This window comes from Pseudomyrmex gracilis, unplaced genomic scaffold (genome assembly GCF_002006095.1).
Source record: "Pseudomyrmex gracilis isolate BER0280 unplaced genomic scaffold, ASM200609v1 scaffold_51, whole genome shotgun sequence".
In the NCBI taxonomy this organism is placed as follows: Eukaryota; Metazoa; Arthropoda; class Insecta; order Hymenoptera; family Formicidae; genus Pseudomyrmex; species Pseudomyrmex gracilis.
The window spans coordinates 279,907-304,724 of NW_018020635.1; the positions used below are offsets into that span (position 1 = coordinate 279,907).

General features: G+C 45.4%; 1 protein-coding gene across 5 annotated transcripts in view; it reads right to left on the bottom strand.

Moving 5' to 3' along the window:
- The window catches only part of LOC109853623 (myristoylated alanine-rich C-kinase substrate-like), a 102,630-nt gene that overhangs the window by 40,334 nt on the left and 37,478 nt on the right, over nt 1-24,818 (bottom strand). Inside the window, exons 1-2 of one of the 5 annotated variants that reach the window (XM_020425924.1) lie at nt 19,399-19,796; nt 8,373-8,694 (exon numbers count right to left, since the gene is read on the bottom strand). In XM_020425924.1, coding sequence (XP_020281513.1) covers nt 8,373-8,603 — 231 coding nt within the window. In that variant the 5' untranslated portion in view covers nt 8,604-8,694; nt 19,399-19,796. The other 4 variants (XM_020425920.1, XM_020425923.1, XM_020425922.1 and 1 more) reach the window with 4 other exon arrangements.

Below are 24,818 nucleotides of genomic sequence, written 5' to 3' on the forward strand. Positions count from 1 at the left end.
ATCAATGCAAATGCACGAGAGAACAATTCCAACAGCGTTTAACCAACACGAATGCGCAAACACGTACGCGCGCAACACAATCCGCGGTGATAAAGTCCACGGCGTCGCTTAAGAACGATATAAATCCGACGTGGGCGCTATATGGCGGATTTCCTGATTTACAATGAACCGAGTAGAGAAAGGCGCGCGCGCGCGCGCGCGACGCGTCACATTCGATTACAAGTAAACGTTTGCAAAACGTTTTCCTCTCATCTTCTCCCATCCTCGCGCGCAACAATTTCGTCCCTCGGCGAGGCAAGCGCGACGAATCTTCCGCGCGCATTATATTATGTAAATATCGGTTTAGTTTTAGTATTCACAACAGGAAACACGCAACGACACGCGAAGCGCATCGCGCGCGGTTTCTAGCGCGAAATATGAGCGAGTTGAGAAAAAAAACAATGTGTCTGAGAGAAGAATATTTTTTTTTTTTAAACGACGTACAATGGCACAAACGTACACACAGAAAAATGCATACTGTATCAAGTATATAATAAGTTTATATATCCGCAAATATATTATAAGATTTTCGTAAGTATTTAATTTACTCAAAATACAAATTTACTAAGATTTAGAGTGTATTTTGAGTAAATTAAATACTTACAAGAATCTTATAATATATTTGCGGATATATAAACTTATTATATACTTGGATACAGTATGTTTTTCTGTGTGTAACGACTTTACGTAAAGACCCCGGGCTCGTGTTGTTCATAAAAATCCAACGCGAGGAGAAAGAGCGAAGACAATACGAAGTCATTTGTTGCGACAAACAATTTGCCAAGTCAAATGAGCGGAATATAATTGAGAGAGACCAAAGGTGAAACAACAAATTCTGTTATCGCTCGGTGTTCGTGAACGAAGACAATTAAAAATCGAGAAACGATGTTTGCGCCACATGTAACGATCAGATGTAACGAGGTTTTTGTTTTTTTTTTGTTTTTTTTTTTTTCAGCATGAATATTGCATTCGACGTAAAACGAAATAATGGATTAAAAATTCCGTTCGCGCAGATCGCGTTCTGCTGAAAGCGCGCAGAAGCAAAATGATAATGAACGTCTCACCGAGAGGCCTGTCATGTCGGAATTCAGAGGCCATGCGAGTTTATCATTAATTAATATTCAAAGATACGCGGTGTGCGCGCGTGTATGCAGCAACCTTGCGACCGCGCGATACTGAAAGAAAGAATCCGCGGGACGCAATTTCACACACGACCGAAGGTCGACCGTGTACGAGATTTTCACAATAAATTCCTCAGCGCTGCAAACACACACACACACACACACACATATCTGCTTTGCATGCGTAGTTCTATAACAAATTCCCGTGTGTTGAGTAATCGCTCGGCGCGCGATCACGCTCGAATCCGCGATTTTACCCGAACGATATATACCGCTTGCCGTGAAAACTCCGCGCAAAACGAGAATTACACGCACCGCGGCGTTTCAACTGCATGAGAACAGTCGGCCGAAGAATTTATGTCCGCGTTTAATCGAGAGATCGAGCGTCGAAGCGAAAAGCCGCGAACGGCGTTGTAACTTCGCAACGCGCGAGTGAAAATTCGTAGGAAATCGAACGGGTTGGAGATTAATTAAATAAAGCACGGGCTCTCATCCTCGAGTTATGCTAGGCGCGGATGATTCATCAACGCGCGCCGTGCTGAGATATCGCGTGTTCGCGCGGAAATTATTAATTACACGTGAAATACTTGTCTTGATTTCCGTTATGATACGTTCGCGGCTGATTCATCGCCGCCGAGTCCGATAGGCGGGATCGATTATTATTATTTTTTTTTTGTCTCGCAATTTTACGCTAATCCCGTCCAGTGTAATGTACTTTAATATCAGTATATTACGATCTACAAGTTAATTACGGAAATCGGATAGATGTGCAAACTCGACGAGTACAAAGCGGTCTGTAATTACATCCGTCGACTCCGAGACGATTTGCCACACTCATTTATAAAATCTCAACTGTTTAAAGCGTCCCGTTCAACGGCCCTCTCTCTTCGTGCGCGAAATAAATTTTTTGCCGAACTTAATTGCGCATCTGTTAAAATTGTCTCTGAATCGATAATCTGCTTATAAAAAAATTTATAGGAGCGCAAAAAACAATTTTTTCAGCGCTTCTATAAATATGTACTAATAATAAAAAAGTTATCTACCTTGGAATATTTTTTATTCATAAAATAAATTTCTATCTTTCTCTCTTTTTTTTTTCTATTTAATATTCGTGCCACTTAATCTCTCGAATCATTCAAGGCGATGATTTACAATTATTTGATCAAGGTAGCAGATCAGGTATAAGTTTTTGTTACTAGTTTTTATATTATACTAGCACAACACAGGCGCACGCTATTATTGTTTTTATTTTAACGTGTTGTGTCGGTGAACACCTGTAATCGCGATGACAGCTAGTATATACGTCTTACAAATTATATAATACACATTAGAAATGTCAGAAATAACGCATGAAAATCAAAATAAAAAAATAGTAAGAGGAAAGAGTGGAAAAACAACAACGACTAAACCACTAAACGACTAAAGTCACGTGACTTTACTTTAGTCACGTTTTTAAAGACACGTGACTTTAGTCAATTATAAGGGAATTTCTTTGTAATAGTATGCATAGACACCGAAGAAGATCCTATAGTGGATCGAAACGTCAAATCTTTGAATAAAGAAAAATTTTACCCGAACATCAGATGCTTCATTGCCTTCTCCCTATCTTTTTATTGGAATAATAACGTTTCTGCGAACGTGAATTTCTCACTTCGAAATTTTATCGTCGCACATCTCCATATTAGAAGCACAAACAAAAAAAACGCAAGAATATTTTTGTTTTTAGTGTTTTGTTCTGTAGCGATTGAGATTAAAACAAAATTGATCGGTTCAGTCGTTCTTGAGATATTGCTCCGTAAAAATCTCCTCACTTTTCAATTACATGAATTTCGAATATAAGAGGCACTACCGTGCCTCTTAATTTGTACGACACAAATCGCGCGAGAAACACATCCGAGAAACATCCAATTAGTGTCGAGATAAAAGTGGCAACAATCACAATATCGAGAGAATCGATTGTGATTATTTACACACGCTTTTTCTGCTAGGATTTTATTTTTTCTGTTAGTTCTTTTATTACATTGTTATTTTGTTTGTTTTTTTTTTGAAATTTTATTATAACATTATTATTTCTTTTATAGTATATGATTATAAGGACATGAAGAGCCGTTCGCAGAATGGAAATTATTTCGAAGTATATATGTGTATACATATATATATATATATATTTAAGCACATTCACGCACAACATCCTGCGAACGGCTGTTCATGTCCTTATATTCATATATTATAAAAGACTTATAGAGCCTGAGAGTAATCTCTATTTATCACCAATTATATTATTATTTCTTATTTAAATTACTCATGTATTTTTTAATTACGTATGGTCACGCTCTTGCGCTTAAAGGATGCTATCTCGGAGCGCGGAGAATATATGAATGAAGTTTTTTTTCCTCTCTCTCTCTCTCCTCTCTGTCTCAAGTTCTTGTATATTTTTAATTAAACTTCTGATCTCTCTGATCTCTTGCAAAATCAATATTTATCGCGCGTTCAAGTACACGTTGCGCGCTGCAAGACGTGCCACGGTCAAGGTCGCGATCTACAACTTGCTCGCTTACGATTTCTCATGAGATTTCGAGCGTGTCCTGCCAGAGCCACGCCACACACTTCATGCCCGCGAGTACGTGCGCCCGATCGTATCGCTGATTCTCATTCAAAAAAAGCAAAACCGGGCGCGTATCTCTCGCGCGTCCGACTCGTCGCGCCATCAACGCGCGTATTAAGGGCAGGTGTTCAACAGACCCGAGCGGGTTGACTCTCAAGTAGATCGCGCGCACGCACCTGCTGTCCGGGAGATTTTGCAAGATCTCGCGAGGTGCAGGCGTCGCACAAAGACACCAGCGAAGCGATGAATATTCATGAGACGCGAGCGCGATCTCGGCGAAACACACACATTCGAACAACAAACTTGCTCGACGCGATCGAACTCTCGCGATACGCGCCGCGAGAAAATCGCAACGCGGATTAAAGCGTCCTTTAGCCAACCAAGCGATGGGAAAAAGATAAGAAGTTGCGAGTCGGTTGAATCACGGATATGCACGCGGCAATACGTTCCCCTTAATGCAACTCATTGCGTGTACAGATTTGAAATATGGGTTGAGCGAGCAATGAGAGAGAACGGCGGGGAAGAATTAAAGTCCCATCAACGTCTCGGAAAGCTGCAAGACCGCTTCACCCATAACGGATTGCTTTTACGACAATGAGCAATGTCCACACTGCGTCGGGCAAACACTTCGGTAACGGAGCTTCGGTAACGACCGCAAAAAACTCGACAGAACAAACGGCTGAGAATCGCGCGCGGTCGTTGATATCGATCGAGCGTGTCTTTCCACCGGTTGAGATACACGCGCGAAATAGAGAAAGAGAGAAAAGAGGATTTATTCGTTCTGGGAGTTAAGTATGTCTCGCAAGAAATCCGCGCGGAAGATGCGCGAGATTACAGTTAGCCGCGCGGAAACGACGAGTGTGCGCGCGCGCGCGCTTAGTTGTGAACCGAGTTGTGGTCAACGGTATTTTCTTGTTTTTTTTTTGTTTTTTTTTTTGTCGAAAATTCAACAGATAACTGCGAGAGCAACCACGCGAGTCTCGGTCACGTAATCTTCGCCGGACACTCGTGTGTGACGATATTCCGTTCGCGGTCCCGACGAGATAACGCGCGAATGAGAGGCTGCGGGCGAAGCGACGAGACCTCTCTATTATGCCGGATTGACAATTTCGAAACACACACACACATACACACATGGCAAAACATCGCTATTGAGAAACGCGATACGCGCGACTTCGATTCTTTCCGCTCGACGATAACGGAGAAATGTGATCCAACGTGGCGTGTCGATGCAATTTTCTACGCGATTTCCGCGAGACGTTTGTGAATTCGTTTGTTGTCGACGATAGAATCTTATTTTCCAAGAAACAATCGCGCAACAGCGATCAAATATAGTATCTGAAATTTTAGAACTTCGCGTTTGTTTTTAGACACTACGAAATTATTCATTTTGTTTATCGAGCGCGCACGACGACCGAGCAAAACAAACCGTGATAAAAAAAAAAAACAAACAAATTGAAATTCCGATAAAATATCGAGAAAAGATTGCGACAAAATTGACTCCCGTCTGCTCGGCTCTTTGAGGCTCTCTCGAGTCGAAATAGTCTCCGCGAAGAGAGAGAGAGAGAGAGAGAGAAAAACAGAGAGAAAGAAAGAGAGAGAGAGAGATGTTTGCGCTCCGGGAAGAAATATTCGCTTCAAATCGTCCGGGTGTAAGCGACGTCTTAAAACCGCCGCGAGAAAACGAGAAAACGCGCGAGAGGGAACGCGAGAGAGGGAGGAAACAGAAACGAAATGTCGAAGAGAGGAGAAATGAAAGGAAGGAGCGTGTCGTCGTATCTGGTGCGTGACAGCTGCCGCCGGGCTTGCTCAATCGGGGAAATATCGGGTTTCATCTAAGCGCGAGCACAGATATTTCGAGATGTAAACCGTCGCGCGTGCACACTTATGAGATATTTCGACGCGAGAAACTCGGCACGGTTTGAAATTGATGCGTCCCACACCCCCATCCCTTTCCAACCGCGCCGTCAATTCTCCGGGAGGAGCTTGGCCGGAAGTTGGAAAAGTTCGAAAATGTAAATTGCGCGAGAGGAGAAAGGAAGTTAGGGGGTTGGGTGGGGTGAAACTCGTGAGAGAGAGTCGAGTTCCGTGCGGCAAAGTTGGAGAAGTATGCGCGACTTTATAAGTAATTTAAAATGGAAATGGCCAATTTTACACGGCTGTCAAAAATTTCACGTCTGCAAAAATAAATTGACTTTTTCAAGTTCCTCTCCCAAGTTTTTCTGTCTAAAGGCTACGCGATATGTAGGTGAGTCACCTCGGTACAATTAAGTGCGAAAGAGAGAGAGAGAGAGAGAGAGAGAGAGAGAGAAAAAGAGAAAGAGAAACTGGTTTAACGGACACACTACATCTATCGAACGAAATCCGGAATATAAACCCGAAACCGGCTGCTTGTGCGGATTCTGCGACGTTGAGTGCGCTTTAAAGTGCGCGCCGATCCGTTTAATGTGCACTTAATCGCTTATGGCCACGTTTAGCGCAGCTTCCCATTTACATCACATGTTGCGTAACGTCAATGATAGTTATCGGCTATCAACGTTGACGAGAGAGCGATCGTCCAACGATCGTGTAATGATCATGCGAAAGGCTTGTACGTTCGATTTTTCTCGCGTTCATGAATTATATCCTCTCTCGTATGTAACGAACAGGAAATCGATCGTTATCGACCCGGACAGCTCGCCCTCAATCAAGTTACGGAGCGAGAGGTAACGTTTCTCCTCCTCCTAGGTTACGCTCAGAATAGTCAACCCCGGATGTGTCGCGCCGGCCTGACACGTGACGCACTCGCGTGTACACGTACATGGTCCGACCTAGCACTCGCGAGTGCTACTTCACCGTAGGCGTAGGCGCTAATTTCCTCGGGACACGCCGAAGAATTAATTAAAGAAAAAAAAGAGCAAGTTGAACGACGAGCAAACTGTCGCTAATTATCGCTAATTGCAACCCGGCACCGACCGATATTTCACCTAAGACCTCTCGGGAGTGCAAGGTTTGTTTTTTTACAAGAGCACGTTGTTATCGATATTTTTTTTTCAGTAATGTTTGTTTTACCGATTGATGAAAAATATTTTTGTTACATAAATGAGCTCGCGAAAATTTCAAAATATATAAAAGAGCAGAGCAGAAAAAAATAAAAATATTTTTAAATGAAGATTCTGTAATTACATTCGAAAAACAGTGTTTTGATTCCTGTATATTTCTTCGTACACGGTTTTAACAATGTTTTAGCTACCGAGATAACTGACGTACAATCAACGAAGAAAAACACGTCGTCGTCTCTTCGACGAATCGATTAAGATTAATGACGCGCGCGCACAGCGCGCATGAATCGTCTCAGCCGGAGATAAACTTCGAAATAGACTCTGTGAGTTTTACGAGCGTATGATTCAGCTTTTCTCTCGTTTTCGTTGCACGGTCGCGTAATCCGCGACCGAGAATAATTGAGAGAATCGATCGAGCGAGTGACTCACTTGAGAAATGCGAGACACTCGGAGCGAGTGTCGATTCGCGGAGAGTGTGAACAGAAACACATCGACGTGTCTACAGGCTGAACGTTCAGGAAAAAAAAAATGAAATTACCTGCAACGCGTAACGATCGAGATAGCAGAGTAATCGAGAAACACGCGTATCTCGCAGCTCGCTCGCTGATAAAAGTAATCATCGAAGCCGGAACTTCGTGTCAACAGTGCGCGACGGCATCTTCTCGACCGAAAGATTCTCGCTCGTTAATTCTCAAAAACACTGACCGACGTTGATTTACGTTTCGTTGTGAAAAACAATCAAAACATCACGTATGTAAGCGCGATTGTATTTCGTCCGGGAATAAAATCGAGGTGATTGCTTGCGCAAACTCTGATGACATTACACAAGCAAAACGTGAACTTTATTTACTTTGGTCATCAATATCAAACGTGTAAACCAAACCTCCGAGTGTTTTGAAAACACGTAATTTTTATGTACAATTGTCAGACCGTTTGAAAAACAAAAATATATTAAGCAATTGATAATGTTAAATAAACGCACAGTTTGTACACGGAAGAAAAAAAAAAAAGATCTGCTAAAACTAATTTCTTGCTAGAACGGCAAGAACTTAGTTACATAACCAGCAGGAAAACTTTGCTCAAGCCTGTTGAGTTAATTTTTGTTTCGCCAAACAAACACTCAGTAAATAACCATTTTATTTGCCGGTTATATAACAACAAAACTTTGTTTTCCTCGCATAGTTATAAATTTTAATTCCGTAAATCCCCGAAGTTGTTGTCCGAGCGATTTTTTGAAAATGAGATGTTTCTCGGTATATTTTTTAAAGGACGGAAAAAATAAAAAAAACAAAATGTCAAAACTTGTTGTTTCCTTAATGTTGAATAAAGTGAACTTTTACAGATTTCTTGCAACGTTTTCAACTAATGAAAAATCGCAAAATCGGACACAAACGTCAGCGTGCAAGATTAGTTAAAATTTACATTAAAAAAAAAAAAAAACGAAATAAAATTAAAACGTACACCGCGCGATTGAAACTTAAATTGCCGTCAGATTCGAAAACAAAAATAATTTTGATGTGCGAAAATAAACAAAATTCGCAGAAAAATTAATCACCACAGACTCACCAGTTCCTTATCCTTCTCGGTGGCTTCATCCTTATCTTTTTCTTTGTCCTCGGCAGTTTCTGTGTGCGGTGCTATGCCGTTGGTGGTGGGTTTCGTGTCGGCCTCCTCGATCCTCTCGAGTTTGCCATCGCCAGGTGCGGCCGCGTCGCCGACGCCACCTTCGGCAGGTACTCCCTCCTTCTTCGGCGTCGTCGTTATGTCCACGGACCTTTTACTCTGTCTCGCTCCCATGATTGCTTCTTATCTGTCTCTCGTGCCACCTGTCTTTATCTCACGTGTCGCGTCTGGGGTACCAGGTGGTGTCCAAGCTAAAACTGGTGTCCTGCAATCAGAAGCGCATATTTTAAACATATCCGTCGAATGAAATCAACACACGCGATCTGAAAACCCGCGCGCTACCTAATTCGGGATCGAATAAAGAGCGAAAGCGAGCGAGGGAAGTGAGAGCAAATCTCATTTCGTACGAGAGATGGAATTTTATGCAGTTACACACACACACACATACACGTGTCGATTCTCGTCGGCGGTTTCGCGATGCCGGATAGCATCGGTTTGTTCGCGACGCGCGGGTGAATTACTGCAACTCACGACGTTGCAGTAATAAGGCGCGGAAAGGCACGACTTTCACCGTAACGCGAGATATGTCAGAGATCCGCGAGAGAACACTCTCCTCTCCTCCCCGCGGCTCCGAACTCGTCGATCCGACGTGCGGGAATCCGCGTCGTATAACACAAGGACAAAGCGAGAATCGAAAACCTCGTTGTCGATAAATCGAAACGAAAATCGCGCGACGGTCACCTGCTCTCTGGATTAATCCGATAAAAGCCGAGAGATTTATGCGCTTATCGACACGCGGCCGCGCCCCTCGATAGCGCTTTCGCGCGAATCAACACGCAGGTGCGAACGAAGGAATGTCGCGCGCGTGTCGATAATTTCGCTCTCGCCCAGAAAAAAAAAATTAGAAAAAAAAAAAAAAAAAAAAAAAAAAAAAAAAAAAAAAAAAAAACCACTGTCTCTCTTTCTCCGCGACTTCTCGTATACGCGGCAGCGAAATGAGCGATAATGAACCGCACCGAAAGACACAGTTCGCGAAAACAAAGAACAACAGCAGAACGAGGAACGTTCTTTCATCGGGGGGAAACAAGTAGGCATTGTCCTCTGTTCAAGGTTTCACTTGTATTCATTTCTAGTATGCGTACGCGTGTGTGTGTGTGTTTAGATGAAAAACACAGCGCGGAAAATCCGCGGTAAACCGCCGCGTGAAGAGAGCACTTCTTCTGTCGACAAAATCGAAGTTATTACTTTTTGTTTTGTTTTGTCATACAAGCCGCACGTGTCGCGTGCTGTTTTGTTGTTTCGCACAAATATATCAAACGCGCTGTTGTCACTCGAGAGCGAACACTCGACTTGATACTTTTCGAACTTATTATCTCACGAGAACATCGTTCTTTTAAACACGGAGATTGTCAATCGACCAAAAAAAAAAAAACAGAGACGGTCCTTCGCCGATTGTCGCGCGCTTCGTTTTAAAAAAACGCTCCCGACGAGAGAACAAACGCGCACGTCGTCGCGGCGGCTCTCTAATTGTTCTCGGAAAAAAAAAAAAAAAAAAACAAACCGGCGGAGTTAGAAGCTAGTCGGTTCTCGGAGCGAACGAGGTGGGTAACGGTACGAGTAGGTACGACGCGGCGCGTTGCGCTGGTAACGAAAGCGGAAACGCGCGGGAGAACGGCAGCGAAAAACTGGCACGGCGTGGCGAGGCGCACTAAAAGCTTAGAAACTGCTCGTTTGTTGAGCGCGCGTTAACGCGCATTTAAACGAACCACGTGGCTCGCACGCACGCGAACAGTAGCGACCGCGGCGTGCATGCGTGCGTGCGTGAGCAGCTGACGGCCGCGATGCGTAACGACGCGTCTGTACTCCGCGAAGTGCAGACTAGACGAGGTCGTCCTTTGTGCGCTCCGGTTTTGAGGAGAAAAATCGAGGAAGAGAAAACGAGAGAGTTGCCGAGATTCTTCCGCGAATAAAATCCCAAAGACGAATAAACTTACACACACACGTGCTACAAACTTCTCATCCGTCTCTTGAAAAGCTATTTTAGAGCTTGGAACAGATCGTTATGATATTATTTTAATGGATATAATTTTGAGTCTCTGTTATTTCGCCTATTCACAAACCTCGGTTGGAAAAATAAGTATATTATAAGTAAAAATAAGTATATTATATAAATTCTCTCTCAATTCAGGAAAATTCTTATGTAACACAAATGTATTCTTGAAATATCATAAGTTTTCTCAATTCAGGAAACTTCAATTGTACAATTAATCTTTTCAAAGAAAATATATTCTAGAAAAGACGCATTATCGCTTGAATCTATTTTTTTAAATTATTTCGTCTATTCAAAACTCGCGGAGAAAAATAAGAATATATATAAATTTTTACAATTTAGAAAAATTCTTGAATCAATTCCAATTGTTTCTCTTTTTAAAGAAAATATTATCTAGAAAAGATCACCGCGTTATCGCTCGCGTCTACTTTTTCTCGACAAATTTTTGTTCGACTATGTATTTACAGATTTGTATGATATGATCGCGATAATGACGCGTATATATGTATAAAGCTATTTGCACCTCACGGAATAATATCAATTCGCTGTACATAACACTATGGCAGAGATAAGAAAGTAAACATACACGAACACGTTCTATCTATGTAAGTTAAACAGATAAAACATCTCGTTTCTGGTTTCGTTTTCCTCATCAGTTAAAAATGTTAAAAACGCTCACGTTGCGCGCCTGTAATAAATACGTGTATAAACCAGCTCATAACCCGTATGTATCTAATGATCAGAGCGATTCTCCACTCTTCGTTAATGTTTAAAGATGAAATCGATAACCTCTCCGTATAAGTCGGAGAGTAACTCTCTTATCAGCATCGGACATAAGCGACTCTTGCGACATGACGACGGCGTTTTATTTTGTTCGTGACATTTCGCTTTTATACTCGCGTTATATTTATCTCTGTGCTCGCGTTTTATTCATAAATACCCGTTTGTTAACCCACTTCGATCCGACGCGGAAACACGCGGACGGGGAGAAAGAGAGAATGCCAGTATACCGATAATCTCAGCGCGTATCTTCGCGCGCATTCCGCGAATTTTCATTGAAAAAAAAAAAAAAAAAAAAAAAAAAACAACTCCCATTTAATAAAGCGATCTCGTATCGCGCAAGCGGAATTAGTTTTCTGCTTTCTAGAAGCGGTTCGTTTTCCCGAATGAACGCGCGCGTTTTTTCTGCACGTTGCGATCGTATTATCGAGCTGTGGGAGGAGAGGAGGAAAGAATCGAGTTACGCCAGACGAATGAAAGTCGTCGGCGAGCGAACGACTATTACGTTCAACGTTTAATTGAGCGCGCGAACACGGAACGTAAGTTGACACTCTTTGGTGTAGTGTCGTTTTCGCGAAAACAAAACCGCCGCGCCGCGCCGCGCGTGAATGCGCGCCAAGTCGGAACCGCGGCGGACTATGCGCGCACACACTGTATGTATCACACTGTCACCGCATAATGGCATTTTGTTTTCTAGACAGGCCTATTCACGGTGCATTGCACTTTGCGTGCCGCTGCTCGCGTACACCGCTCGCGCGGCTCGCTCGCGACTCGGCCGCGTGCGCGTATCACGCTCGGAAACGCGACGACACACAATGTTGTCACATCCACACGACACAATTCTCCCTCCCCCACCCCATCCCCCCATGTGTGTCGAGAGCGCGCGGCTTCGCTCGTGATTTCTGTACACAGTCGGTCGCGTTTTCCGATAACGAGATCCGACAATACGCGCACGAAGTAACTCGAGCAAAATACAAAGACCGAGGAAGATGTTGGATTATCGTCTGCATCGGAAAGCCAGTCTCTCTTCTCTTTACCCTCCTTCCCCTGCTCTACCCAAGCTCTCGTACGAGATTCTCTCGTACGTAGAGAGAGAACTGTAAGTAGATAACAATCCTCCTCTCGAAATAAATTGTCTCCGCCGATGGGCAGACTTGTACAATAGAAGCTATTACACCGACTCGGTTCCAGAAATAATAGAAGGGGAAGGGGCAGAGAGGGCACAATGGCGCCCCTGTGGACTAACGAGTGCCCCTTCCGCGTCTCCCGCGACTAAATTTTCAGAACAAACGCGTGCGACACACAAATGCAGTTCCGCACAAAAGAGACGACGTTATCCCGAAGCTTCGTTCCGCTTCGTTTCGATTTTATGCCCGGATTATCGAATTAGCGGAAAAATAAGGGAACCTAATTCGCAACTTCATCGCGCAAAAGGGCAACGTCCTCCCTTCGGGAAGAGAATCGCGAGGCGACGACGCGAAAAACACGTCGTGAGAACGCATAATTAATTGATCTGTGAATCTTAAAAAAAAAAAAAAAAATTATGCGCGCGTCGAGCTGCGCGGCGAGGCACTTCCCGAATGTTTCGTACACGCATCGTCGCGATGAAAATAGAAGAGAAATATAATTAGCGCTCGCGCTATTAGGTAGCGGCGCAAGAAGAGAGGTTCGACAAATATTTACGATATTTGTCATCGTATATCTCTAAGCGCGCGCGAGTGTATGCGCACCACGTGGAGATTCTCTCTCGCGCGTTCCGTGTGACGCGTCGGCGTCGTTACGGTGAGAAATGGCCCGCTCGACAAGTGCCGCGGCTGATCGCACATGTGACGGTCTATGAAGGGGAGAAAAAAACGTGGGAAATTGTGGAAAACCTCGTCTCGGGGAAATCCCCCTAGCTTATTTTTTTTTTTTTTTTTTTCACACACAAGGATGTACGCTTCTCTTCCTCGCGCTATCGACTCTCCGTTCTAACGGAATCGCGAATATTTCCGGTCGCGCGCGCAGGAAGGTCACATCGCGCGCGTATCGCGCATCAACGTTGTTATTTTTAGAAGCGTCGCGTATATAGTCGCGGGTGACATCGCTCGGTTCTGCATCGTCGAGATAAACGAACACGCATTTCTCTCGAAAGAACAAAAACGCCGCGCCGCTTTAAAAGAAAAACGACGAGCGTGTATGTGTAGTATACACACTCTCGTTTGAAGTTCTCTCTCGGTTCGAAGTCCCGCGCGATAAAAATAGTCTCGCGCGCGTATATAGAGAAAGGAAATTGCTCGGTCGAAGAAAGAGATACGGGGGGGAGGGGTTCCGAGCCGATCCGTCCGCGAGAGAGAAGAGGTTGATGTGTTGCAATAGAGCATCTCGCGCACATTCCGTTGCTATTTGTTTTTCTTCGTTCTTCAAATCTATCTTTCCTCCTCCCTCTCTCTCTCTCTCTCTCTCTCTCTCTCTCTCTCTCTCTCTCTGCCGCGTGCGTCTTGTTTTTCGTATTTAACACAATCTCGCAGAGTATTATCAACCGTTTATATCGTCGAGACGAGTGAGAGAACGTTGGTATAATGCGACGTGTGTCTTGCGTAAGGATGATAATTAAGTAAATATTTTTTCAAGTTTCGACATTTCTCTCTCTCTCTCGTGTGTGTGTGTGTGTATTCGATAAATTACAAATTGTGTACTTGCAATTTGGGTCGTGCGATTCCCAAACAGTTGCATCAACATCTGATTTTTTTCAAAGCGTGACTGTACATGGCTGATTCACTCACTCGACGATAGGACGAATGATAAGATCGAAAGTTCCGTCACTGGTAGAATAATGCGTGTTGCGGTGTTGCCAGAAGTTTTTTACTTCTTTTTCCGTCTCTTGCCTTTTTATGTACTTCAAAGAAGATTGTATAAGCACTTATATCGAACAATAACTTGTGATTCTCTGCTCTTCTTTTTTTTCTTTTGTTTGGTTTCTTTTCTTTGTTTTGGTTTTGTTATGTTTTTATGTTCTTAAACCTCTATTGTCTAATCTAATTATTGTTTTTTTTTCTTTTTTCTTTTATTACATTATTTTCTTTTCATTACATCAGACTCATTTATAAATTGGTTTTTTTTGTTTTGTAATTTTTTTGTCATTTTTGAGCTTGAGGAGAATTTTTTCGGAGCACATTATAAATAAAGCTACAATCAATCTCTCGATCTTTTTTTATGTTAAATCAGATTAACGACGCGTCACACGGTGCCACAACAATTATAAAAAATAAAAATATTAGGAGTACTCTCGATAAAGATTAAATTAATCTGACAAACACGATGGCGCAATAATCTCTTTTTCTGTTTTTACGACCTCTCGTCAAGAGTTTCCCGTCACGCGTGCGGTTGCGAAATGATGTTGTTTAAAGCCGCGCAGATAAAACTCACGCAATAAGGTTTGTTGAATATGCAATAGTACTTGCGGTGCGACTGCACCCGTGAATACAACAGGTACTCGGAAAATAAATTAACGATTTTTCGGAACGAAGATCGCGACAGGCAAAAAGAGAGAACCGCGCAACTTCTTTCGCGAGAAGGAACGCTTGCGAAAGAATAAATGCGACGTTTCTCGGACACTCCTTTCCTTATATCATCCGTTTCGTTTTATGGACGGAATAATGAGCGCCGGAGATTTCTTTCATTCGTATATCGCTCAATTGATTAATAAGCGCATTCAGAGGTCGATGGCGCCTATTAAGGCGTTAACGGCGACATAAAGACGGGACGTGTGAGAATTCCGTCGCGACGATAACGCGCGCGATACGCAACGAAAGAATTTGTGCGTGCGTGCGTGCGTCCGGGAATGTTGCAACCTCAAAACTAACCTGCGAGTCAGACAGACTGGATCTGTGAGACCCACGCGACTATATAAAATATCGAATATCTTCGCGGAAAATCAATAGTTTTTAAATTTTGTTTTTTTGTTTGTTTGTTTTTTTTTATATCGAAAGTTTGACCGATTCTGCGTCGAACAAAAATTGAAAAAATCTCTGGTAGTTTCAAAGATATAAGCTTTTTTTTAAAAAAATAATTTTTTACTAGAAACGCCGATGCGCAATTATTGAGTGAGTCTAGGTGACCCATGTCTGTCCGTGAAGGAATGAGACTATAATGAAACCACCGATCTTTCTCGAGAAACGACGAGCGGAAAATTGGATTTCAAGGTTGCGCAGGTGCGTAAATGGACGTCGATGACTCGCGCGTTTTGTTCCGAGCCGGCGTTTCCGATCGGATCCTTTCTTCGGCTTCCGCGAATTCGCGCGCTCGCCCTTCCTTTTCTCCTTCCTTCCTCTTCCCCATCAAACACTGCAAGTTAATTTGCGCGACGATTTTTTTTTTGTTATTTTCACAAAGACTATATTTCAGCTCGAGTGAATAAGCGGACGCGGTGACGCGTACGTGGAAAAATCGACGATATCGTCGCGCGTTGTGCGTGGATAACGAGATTTGATAAAAAATCCTGCGTGTTTTTCTGAGCAATAATGCGAGATCGTCCGCAACCTGACTCAACGCACTCGGTCAACTCGACTTCCGCTGACTCATCCGGTGCTTCGAATGACACACGTACGCGCGTGCTCTCTTTCTCTGTCTCTTCGATAAACAAAAAATTCCTTTCGACAACCGCGTGCGCGCGCACACGAGAGTGCGCCGGTCCCCCAATTCCCACGGGCACGGGAAAATGTGTGTAGCACCCGTGTGTGTATGGCCAATCAATCAGCCATTATTTCCTCGCGCCTGACGCGCCCAATTCAGCGGCGACGGCAGCGGCGGCGGCGGCGGTTGCAACCCCCGCGATACATAGGGGCTCTCGCATGAAAGTCAAACAGAAATAGCGTAACAAGACAAACACAACAAAGACCAAGCACGGCCGCTAAAAATAAGACAATAAGAAACGGACGGCGAGAGAAGCTGCCGAAACATATGCGGACAAAATAACCGATTACAATATCCCTCGTCTTCACCGAACTGACACTTTGACATTGCTGATTAGTTAAGAATATGGACGCGCGCGCGCACACCGCGGGTCGCGCTCTTCCTCTTTTGTTCCTCGTTTCATTCTTCGTTCTCTTTGTATCGATCCCTATTTCGTTCTCGAGAAAGAAAAAAAAAGACATCTGCTTCTCAGGCGCGCGCGCAGCCGCTGTCAAATTTGAAAATAAGGTAAAGCGCGGACGAGAGAGAAAAAAAAAACTAGGTGTCGGACCCGTATGGCGAATGAACGCGTGTCCCGCATGCAGATACGCGCGCCTCGTGCGCACGTGCTCGCGCGCTGCGCTACTGAAAAGTCGGCGGTCCGTCATAAGGGCAAACGAGAAAGTTAGCGGGGCTCGAAAAATGTACTCTGTACGTGAGGCGAGTGCGCGCGCGTACGGAGAGCCGCCGCGGCACTCACTCTCTCTCTCTCTGTGTGGGTCTATTTTTGGCCCGGTTACGGCGCGTGCAGCACCCTCCGACCCGTGTAAACACGCGACCAGAAACGACGGGGATGAAAGTCCCGGGATTCTAAAATGCGCTCGTAAACTAGCGAGCCGAACAAAAGAGAAACAGATTTGCTCTCGTGAGGACGAAAATGTGCACGCCATGTAAAAGAGAAAGAGAGAAAGAGAGAGAGAGAGACAGAGAAAATGGCAGATAATCGTAATAGCGGTTAATAATTTAAACGACAAGGTAACAAACATTTATATCGGCGTGAAAATCTCATAAGGTTACAGAAATAAAGAGAGGTTGCATTTACAAGTAAAAAAAAAAAAAAAAAAAAACGGTGGTATTTCGAAGATAAAAGTGCGAATCGACAAAACAGCAATTTTCTCTCCTCGCGTTTTAATCTCTTTGCGCGATAATAACACACAATAACGAACAGTTTAATTACGACTCAACAACACTGAAATTAAATCCGCGTCTCTCTCGCGTGTGTCTCTGCTAACTCGAAGAGAGATCGTCTTCGATCTCCTCCGAGAAAATCGCAACGAGAGAAAATTAAACGCGCGCCGCGGAGAACGAAGCGCCGTCTCTCTCTTTACTCGGAGTCTGTAACGCGAACGAGAGAAAGGCAGATGTAGGCAAGTTAACGACCCGTTATCGCGGAGTGGCCGTTGTCGTTGCTGAAACTGGTTGTCGCCGCCGATCGCAGGAAGCGGGGCGCGCAGGACCGGAGGGCAGGTCATCGTCGAGCATCGCGCGAAGAGATTCCGGGAGATGCAAAAGACGAGAGGCATCGCGCGAGAGGCGACGCACACGGAGAACCGGTCGAAAAAACGTGTGCGACGCCGCGGACGCGCAGGTGCATCCGCGTGCGCAAATGCAGCCGCGAGTTTTCGAGGAAAAGCGACAGTCAAGTCGACATTTGCACACAATGCAACGGAGTTAATTAACGAGACGTAAATGGCGACGAATTAACGCGATCGAACCGATCGAATGTCGAGTCTTATTTCGTCGCAATTTTAACTAACGGGTGGTCCGTAAAAAGAAATGTGTCGGATCTCTCGAAAGACGAGAAGACGAAGGAATTTAAAACGTCGCGTCTCGGAAAAACACGAGAAAACATCGTGTGGCCAACAACACACGGGAGATTTAATACAAGGATCCAACGCGTTTTCTTCTTCTTCTTGGGGGCCCCTTTCTCTCGTCAGGGTCCGCCCCTTCTCTTTCGAGCGACAACAATCGTTTCGGTGGAAGAAGCCTTGACTGCATTTTAAATGCGCGGCAGGTAGAGGCCTGCTATGCAAAATCGGCACAATGGCCGAAAGAAAGAAAGAAAGAAAAGAGAGGAGAGAAGAGAAGAAGAGAGAGAGAGTATATATCGCCGTGGAAGACACACCGCGGATTAGCCGAGCGACATCCTTGTCGTCTTGAGTTGGTCTCTTTTGTCCCCCTACTGTCTATTCTATCGATTACAAAGACCAGATCTCTAAAACCGACTCTCTCTCTTTCTCTCTTCTTTATCTCGAGTTTGTCACAGGTATTATTACCGTTTTACATTATAAAAAACTCCATTAACATTCAAATTTGTTGCGAGAGAGTAATTATTTTGTCGTCAATTTTCCGAACAACTTGTTTTTTTATCGAAAACTGGACTGCTCGTCGCGATTAAATCGACGAATTGAATGATCGGTAATTCGAAATTAATTATCAGCAATTAACAAATCACAGTTGTTTCTCGTATTCCAGAATTGTTTTTTTTTACGAGCACAGAAAATTGCTCGCTCTAACTCGAAATGTCGCAACAAAATAATGAATATAAACCCCCCTACCCCCCACCCCCCCGAGAGCGGTATTGCGCGATTTCGTGCGCGCGGATCGAGCGCGGAAAAGGTCGGCTTGGAAATCGTGCGTATGTATCGGCGCACGTACCGTGTGTACACGGTTCGATCGTTCGGGGGTTAAGTGTGCGGCCACCATAGGCAGATGGTGGGGCACACGGAATCAAGATGGCGTAACGACCGGTCGGTCGTTCCTCAAGGATCGTTCGTTCGTTCGTTCGGTCACGCTCGCGTCCGTCTTTTATTCGCGGCGATTTGCGCGAATTCCGGAATTTTCTCGTCGGTTTGACCGCGACGAGGTGTCGACGGCGGAGGCGTCGGAAAGGACGCGCCTCTCTCGAGGACGCCGACGTCCTCGAAGAGAGATCCCCCTCGCGAGACGCGGCTCTGGCGCCGTCCTCCGCTATATCGATTGCCGCTCCGGCTGCCCATTTTCAAAATGGCGCGGGGGATACACGGTCGAAAATCCGAATGCCCTCCGAAACACCGGCCGCGCATCCCGCCGGGTGACGCCTCCTCGTCGACATTTCCCGATCGGCGCTCGCAAACAACAATCGGCGATTATTGTATCTCGATGAGAGAAAAATCGTCGAGTCAATTTTCGATACGCGACACGCACGCGCGCGCGAAAAACTCCGGTGGACGCGCAACAGATATTCGAGGGGGTCTCGTCACAAAGAAAAATCATCTGTTTTTTCTTTCTTTTACTTAAAAGAAAAAAAACCCAAAGAAAACAGAGTACGTCGAGAAAAGATCGCTCGCGGTTGACGATCGATGCGACACACGGAGAGAGAAAGAGAGAGAGAAAGAGAGAGCGAATCGCGGACACACTTGGTCGTCACCACTTTGCGATACTCACCTCTCGAATTCTCGCCGCGAGCGAGAACGAAAAATCTCCCTTGCAGCAACGGAGAGATAGATGTACGAAACGTCGACTTTGAACGCGCACTTTCCGGAGATTTGCACCTTTGTAAAAATCCCTCCTGCTTCGAAAAAATCCCGTCGGCTCGGCTCGTCCGGCACTGCGCGCGGACGGCGTCTCTCACGGGTCGCGCGCAACAGAATAATAAAAACGAGTCGCGAACGGCGGCGCGTATGTGTTTATCACGACGAAACACACTGTCTGACGTTGCGTAGGGAGTGGAAGTGCGCTCGGATCCAGGCAGGCAGATGAGGGAGAAACGTTTTTAGCGGGAGCGCGTTCGCGAACCCATCCACTTAGCTCGGTAACGCGCGACCGACTGGCGCGAGCGCGCGAGCGGAGGGGAAGCGGCGTCCGTCTGTCGGTCGGTCCGTCTGTCTGTCTTTCTGTCACCGGCGCGCGTTGCTCGCTCGCACCAACGCCGATTCTCTCTCCCTCGCCGCGGCTATCTCACTTCCTCTCCCTCCTCTCGGGATCCTTCTGCCTCTCTCTCTCTCTCTCTTTCTCTCACTTCTTCCGTCTCGCTCTTTCGAGTTGCCCTACCTCTCTCCCTCTCTTTCCTTTTCTACCGTTTCGTTTCTCCGTCCCTTGTTCTCTCTCGCAGTTTCTTTCTCCTTCTCACTCCCACCTTCGGTAGCTTCAAGTCTTTCTCCTTTCTCGCGCTCTCTCGTCACGCACACCGTCGTGCGTCGCTCTCCTCCACTCTCTTTCTCTCTTCTCGAGCGCTTCTTCTTCTCCTCTCTGTTCTGCGCGCGCTACGCCTCGTAAATCGCAGGTACACGTCGATGCCCCAATCGAGAATCCTGGAAGGGCGGCAGTGTCTGTCTTTCTCTCTGTCTCTCGGAGACTGTCCTCGGCGAAGGATGTGTATACGCGACACCCGACGACGATGTTGTTACCCGGGACGAATCACGACTCGCGGCTGCTGAGTCTCTCTCTCTACGGGTTAATGATCGATCGGGCTCTTCTCTCTCTCTCTCTTTCTCTCTCGATAGTAGCGCGCAACGGGAGAGATATCGGCTCTGCTGTACTGTGAGAGAAACGCTCCTTTGTTCCGATCGTGCGTTTCGGCGATGCCCGCGTCTGTCTTTTGTTCGCCGTAACGCGAACGCGGCCGGAGCGCGATTCGAAATCTCGCTCTCGGAGTCGAAAAAACGAGCGACGCTCCTCGTGTCGCCGAGGAGGGACACGCTCGCGAGAGGATCGTCTTTTATCCTGTCGCGCGATCCTGGCGTGTTACCGATCCGCACCGCACGACCGTCAGAGAAAGAATGAGCACCGCGAGAGAGGAACACGGCAGGGCTGTAAACGGGCGTGCTCGGAGCCCCGGGATCTCCCGTTCGCACGCAACATGGTGGCAGCCCTGACTCTCTCTTCTCCGGTTCTCTCTCTCTCTCTCTCTCTCTTTCTCTAACCAGGGAAAACGAGAAGAGGAGCGGGGTACAAAGCGGCGGAGCCGACGTAGGGCGGGGCCCTGTATTATACGGGAGGGTTATTTATTCAGAGACGCGCACACATACGCGCGCACGATTCTCCGGCCGAGGCGGCAATTTTTAAGATCGCGGTTTTCCGGCAAACGAGTCTGCGATTTGTCACGTCAAATTTGCAGACTTTGTAGCGAGGAAATCTTCGGAAAGATTCTCGCGTGTCAGAGATAACAATTAAGCGGAAGAAGTTGCTGTCATCTCGCATAGTGACTGAGAACCGCGTGTCTCGGCGCGAAGAAAAATCCACGAAACGCCACGAGACCTGATGGAATATAAAAAAGCGCGTGCGTAGTTAATAAGTCGACTCGGGCGACTCATTAATGAAACACATATAAATGCGCTTCGACGATATACTCGTCTGTATACCGATCTAATTCCCGGGGAGAACATCCAGTCTCGGAGAATAAAATCCTTTGATGAGACGTTTTTACGACGTCTTACGAGAGACCGAAGAGGGATTAAGTCCGCGCATTCCTGCAAATCGACTAAGTTTCCTCCTTCTTTCGGATTGTTTGACTCCGAAAACTGGTTTCCCGCTGTCTCTCTCAAACCCGGGCTAAATTTTAGTTAAAGACCCACGGATAATAACAATCCCCTTAAGCTCACGTTATATTCCCATCCTCCTTCCCATAACGACGCAAATAGCCCGTGTCTGACTTTTTTTTTTTCAACGTTTCTCAGCGTAACTTTCATAATCGTTTCTGCGGAATAGCGTTCTGCGCAACAATCGCGAAAATTTTCGTGGAAAATTCTTTCTCGTTTTGTGAAATAAGATAAAATTCTCACGCGCGGGCCTCGAACACGCGTCTTCCCGAGAACAGAGTTCGAATGAATGATTGAATTTCATCGTCACGTTACATTTGTCTTCAATTTGACGAGATATTTACAGTTTAATCGTTCGATTCAAAATATTCAAGATTTAATTTAATTTATTATCATTCAACGTATTAAATTATTTATTATTGTACACAATTCTCTGTCGAGACGAGCCGATAAATTCGAAGTCACAATTCTTTGCGCAACGCGCGCGACCTGTCCAATTAAAGAAAAAAAAGAAAAAAAAAACCCAGACATAATCGATTGCTCGATCGTGATTCGCTGAAATAATAAACAACGAGCGTCCTATTCCTCTCGGATATATAGATTTCACCGAGAGTCCTCCCATTGAAGACGATTAGAACAACGATTATCGCCGATCGCTCGCGTAATCTCTGCCGATTGCACGGTGCGCTACCTGGAAATCGGCGATCGTTTGGGCAACTACGGCGCTCGCTCGAGCGAAACAAAACACGCATTATATACCTGCCTGAGTGTGCTCTCGGCGAATCGCCTTTCGCTTTTGGTGGCCGGTATGAGTAACGCGAAAGGCGGCGAGTAGGGACGCGCGCGTCCTATATTGTGTATACGAGCGGACTCCGGACTCTGTTAGATAATACGTCGGCGCGAGCGGAATTTCGCGACTCGATCGTCTCGCGCGAGAAGAGGAAGCTTTCGCCAGAACGGTGCGAGAGGGGAAAGAGGGAACAAAGAAAGAGGAATTACTTCCGAGCTTCAAAGTCGCGTTTGAAGAAAGAAAAAAAAAAAAAACAACCTGCTCTATCTATCCCTCACCCGTGATGAAGAAAGATAAAAGCGGATTTTCGTATATAAAAAATTATTACGTAAGACGGAAAGTGTGAAAAAGCTCCGAAGCAACAGATAATAACCGCCTGGCTTTTTATCTTCTCTTTCGGAATTTATGTTCGACACTTCTTTTTTATCAGCCCCGAGAGAGATCGAGACGCGGGGGGAAACGTCTAGGGTGAACGGGGAGCTCGTTCGGCTCGTTACTAATTAATTTTTACGCGACCGAATTAATATATTCCCGGGAATTATATTATCTCCTTCTCTATCTCTCCGCGCGCGCCGCCGTATTTCGATGCAAGCTGCTGCTGCTGCTGCTGCTGCTGCTGCTGCTTCTCGCTGCCACGCCCATGAACGATCGTTTCGGCTCCAGCCGCGAAAGAGCGAGATACGTGCGCGGCACGTAGCACTTGTAACGCAGAAACCGCGAAAAACTTCGCGTTCTGAGTTCGCGCGACGAGGTAAGTCGAGAGAGAAAGAGAGAGAGAGAGAGAGAGAGAGAGAGAGAGAGAGAGACGCGCGATGTTTCGCCGATCTCCGATCTCATTTGTTTCACAGACGCGGCATTTGAAGAACCCCACGCGGCTCATCGCGATATGCAAACCTTTCGCTACAAATCCCTTGTCCGATCTGTCACGATCTCGCGCGCTAATGGCCGACTATGCTAATCAGAACCCTACGCGGCAACAGTTCTCTCTCTCTCTCTCTTCTCTTCTCTCTCTCTCTCTTTCTTGTCTAAACAATTAGACGAAGAGAAGATAATTTCTGATTCGCGCACTCGCCGCACGACGGCTTACTAATTAAATGCAATTATCTGTTGGCAAACAAGTTCGATTCCCTCGTGATTTGCCGTTTGCAAAGCGAAACTGTGCAGATTACATTGTACGTTGGCACGAATTCAAAAGCGGGATAATTAAAAACAACGCGTCCCCCGAAATAATTGTAACAAACTTGACGAACGTTGTAAAATTGTTAAAAAAAAAAAAAAAAAAAAAAAAAAAAAAANAAAAAAAAAAAAAAAAAAAAAAAAAAAAAAAAAAATCCAAGCGCTTGAGAGAAAATATCCTTCGGCTGATTGAGAATCGCGCCGTGTGTAAACACACACGCGAGGAGAAAAATCATCGCTAGAACATCTGTACGATTTGTCGGGGGGAGGGCACCTGTCGCTTGAATCCAAGGACGAGGGTATCAATATTTATCAGACTGGCCTGTCGCCGGTATGCAAAACTGCTTACGCATTGCGCGTTTGAGCGAGGCGTCGTGATGATAATCCGTCTGGAATGTGTAAGCTCGAGTCGTCTCGATTCACGACAATCAATCCCTGACGCACTTGGCAGCTGGGATCGCTTTCGCGGTTTGCCTGCCACCGGAAATCGACTATCACCGAGACGGCAAAGGGAAGGACGAAGATCGCTTTCTCGGTACCCGAGCCGCGTTTCTGAGTGCGCAAATATATACATATATGTGTTTGTGTGTGTGTGTGTGTATTGCGCGTCAACTAAAAGGCGCACCAGCGCATTCCGTGCCGCTCGCACTTCTGTGTGTGAGTAAAACAATACCCGGATAAGGACTTCCTACGAAAGAAAACCTACACCGCGCTTAAACATCCCGACCCCTCTCGTGATTATCGATTTACAAACAATGTCAAACGTAAATTTCCCGAGATATTCAATTATTTTCTCTGTCACAATTTGTGTCTGCAAATGAACACACAAAAAAATGTAAATTAAATTTGTATTTGTCAATTGAATTAATTAAATTAAGAAACCGCGGTTTTTTTGATTCAACGAAACAAGCACCGTTCGATAAAAGTATACTCGGAGTTACGGACGGAGCTGTCTTTAGGAATTTTATTTTCCGGAGAGATCTTATCAAGAGCATTTTCTTGTTTTAATTTCCTAAAGACTCTCGAGCACGCAGTTCGAGTTATGTAATTGTCGCGCTTCAAAACTTCGTCGCGACACAAAAGCGGTCAAGCGAGCACTTTTCCGCGCGACGTTTCGCGGAGAGAAACAATTACGCGAATTCATTCAATGCGAAAGTTAAGAGAAGTAACGAAACTAAAAACGAACTTTTTAAGAGGAGTTAGCAAAGCGCGTCTTGACGCGGTGTGTTCCTTCCGGGGCGCCAGGAATCGCAACAACATCGCTGTCCGCGAGAATTAAAGATTCTAGTAGACGAATCGTAAAAAACCGAGCGGCACAGCAATCTCTCTCGCGGCCGGAGAAACGAGGCCGTAAATTCCGC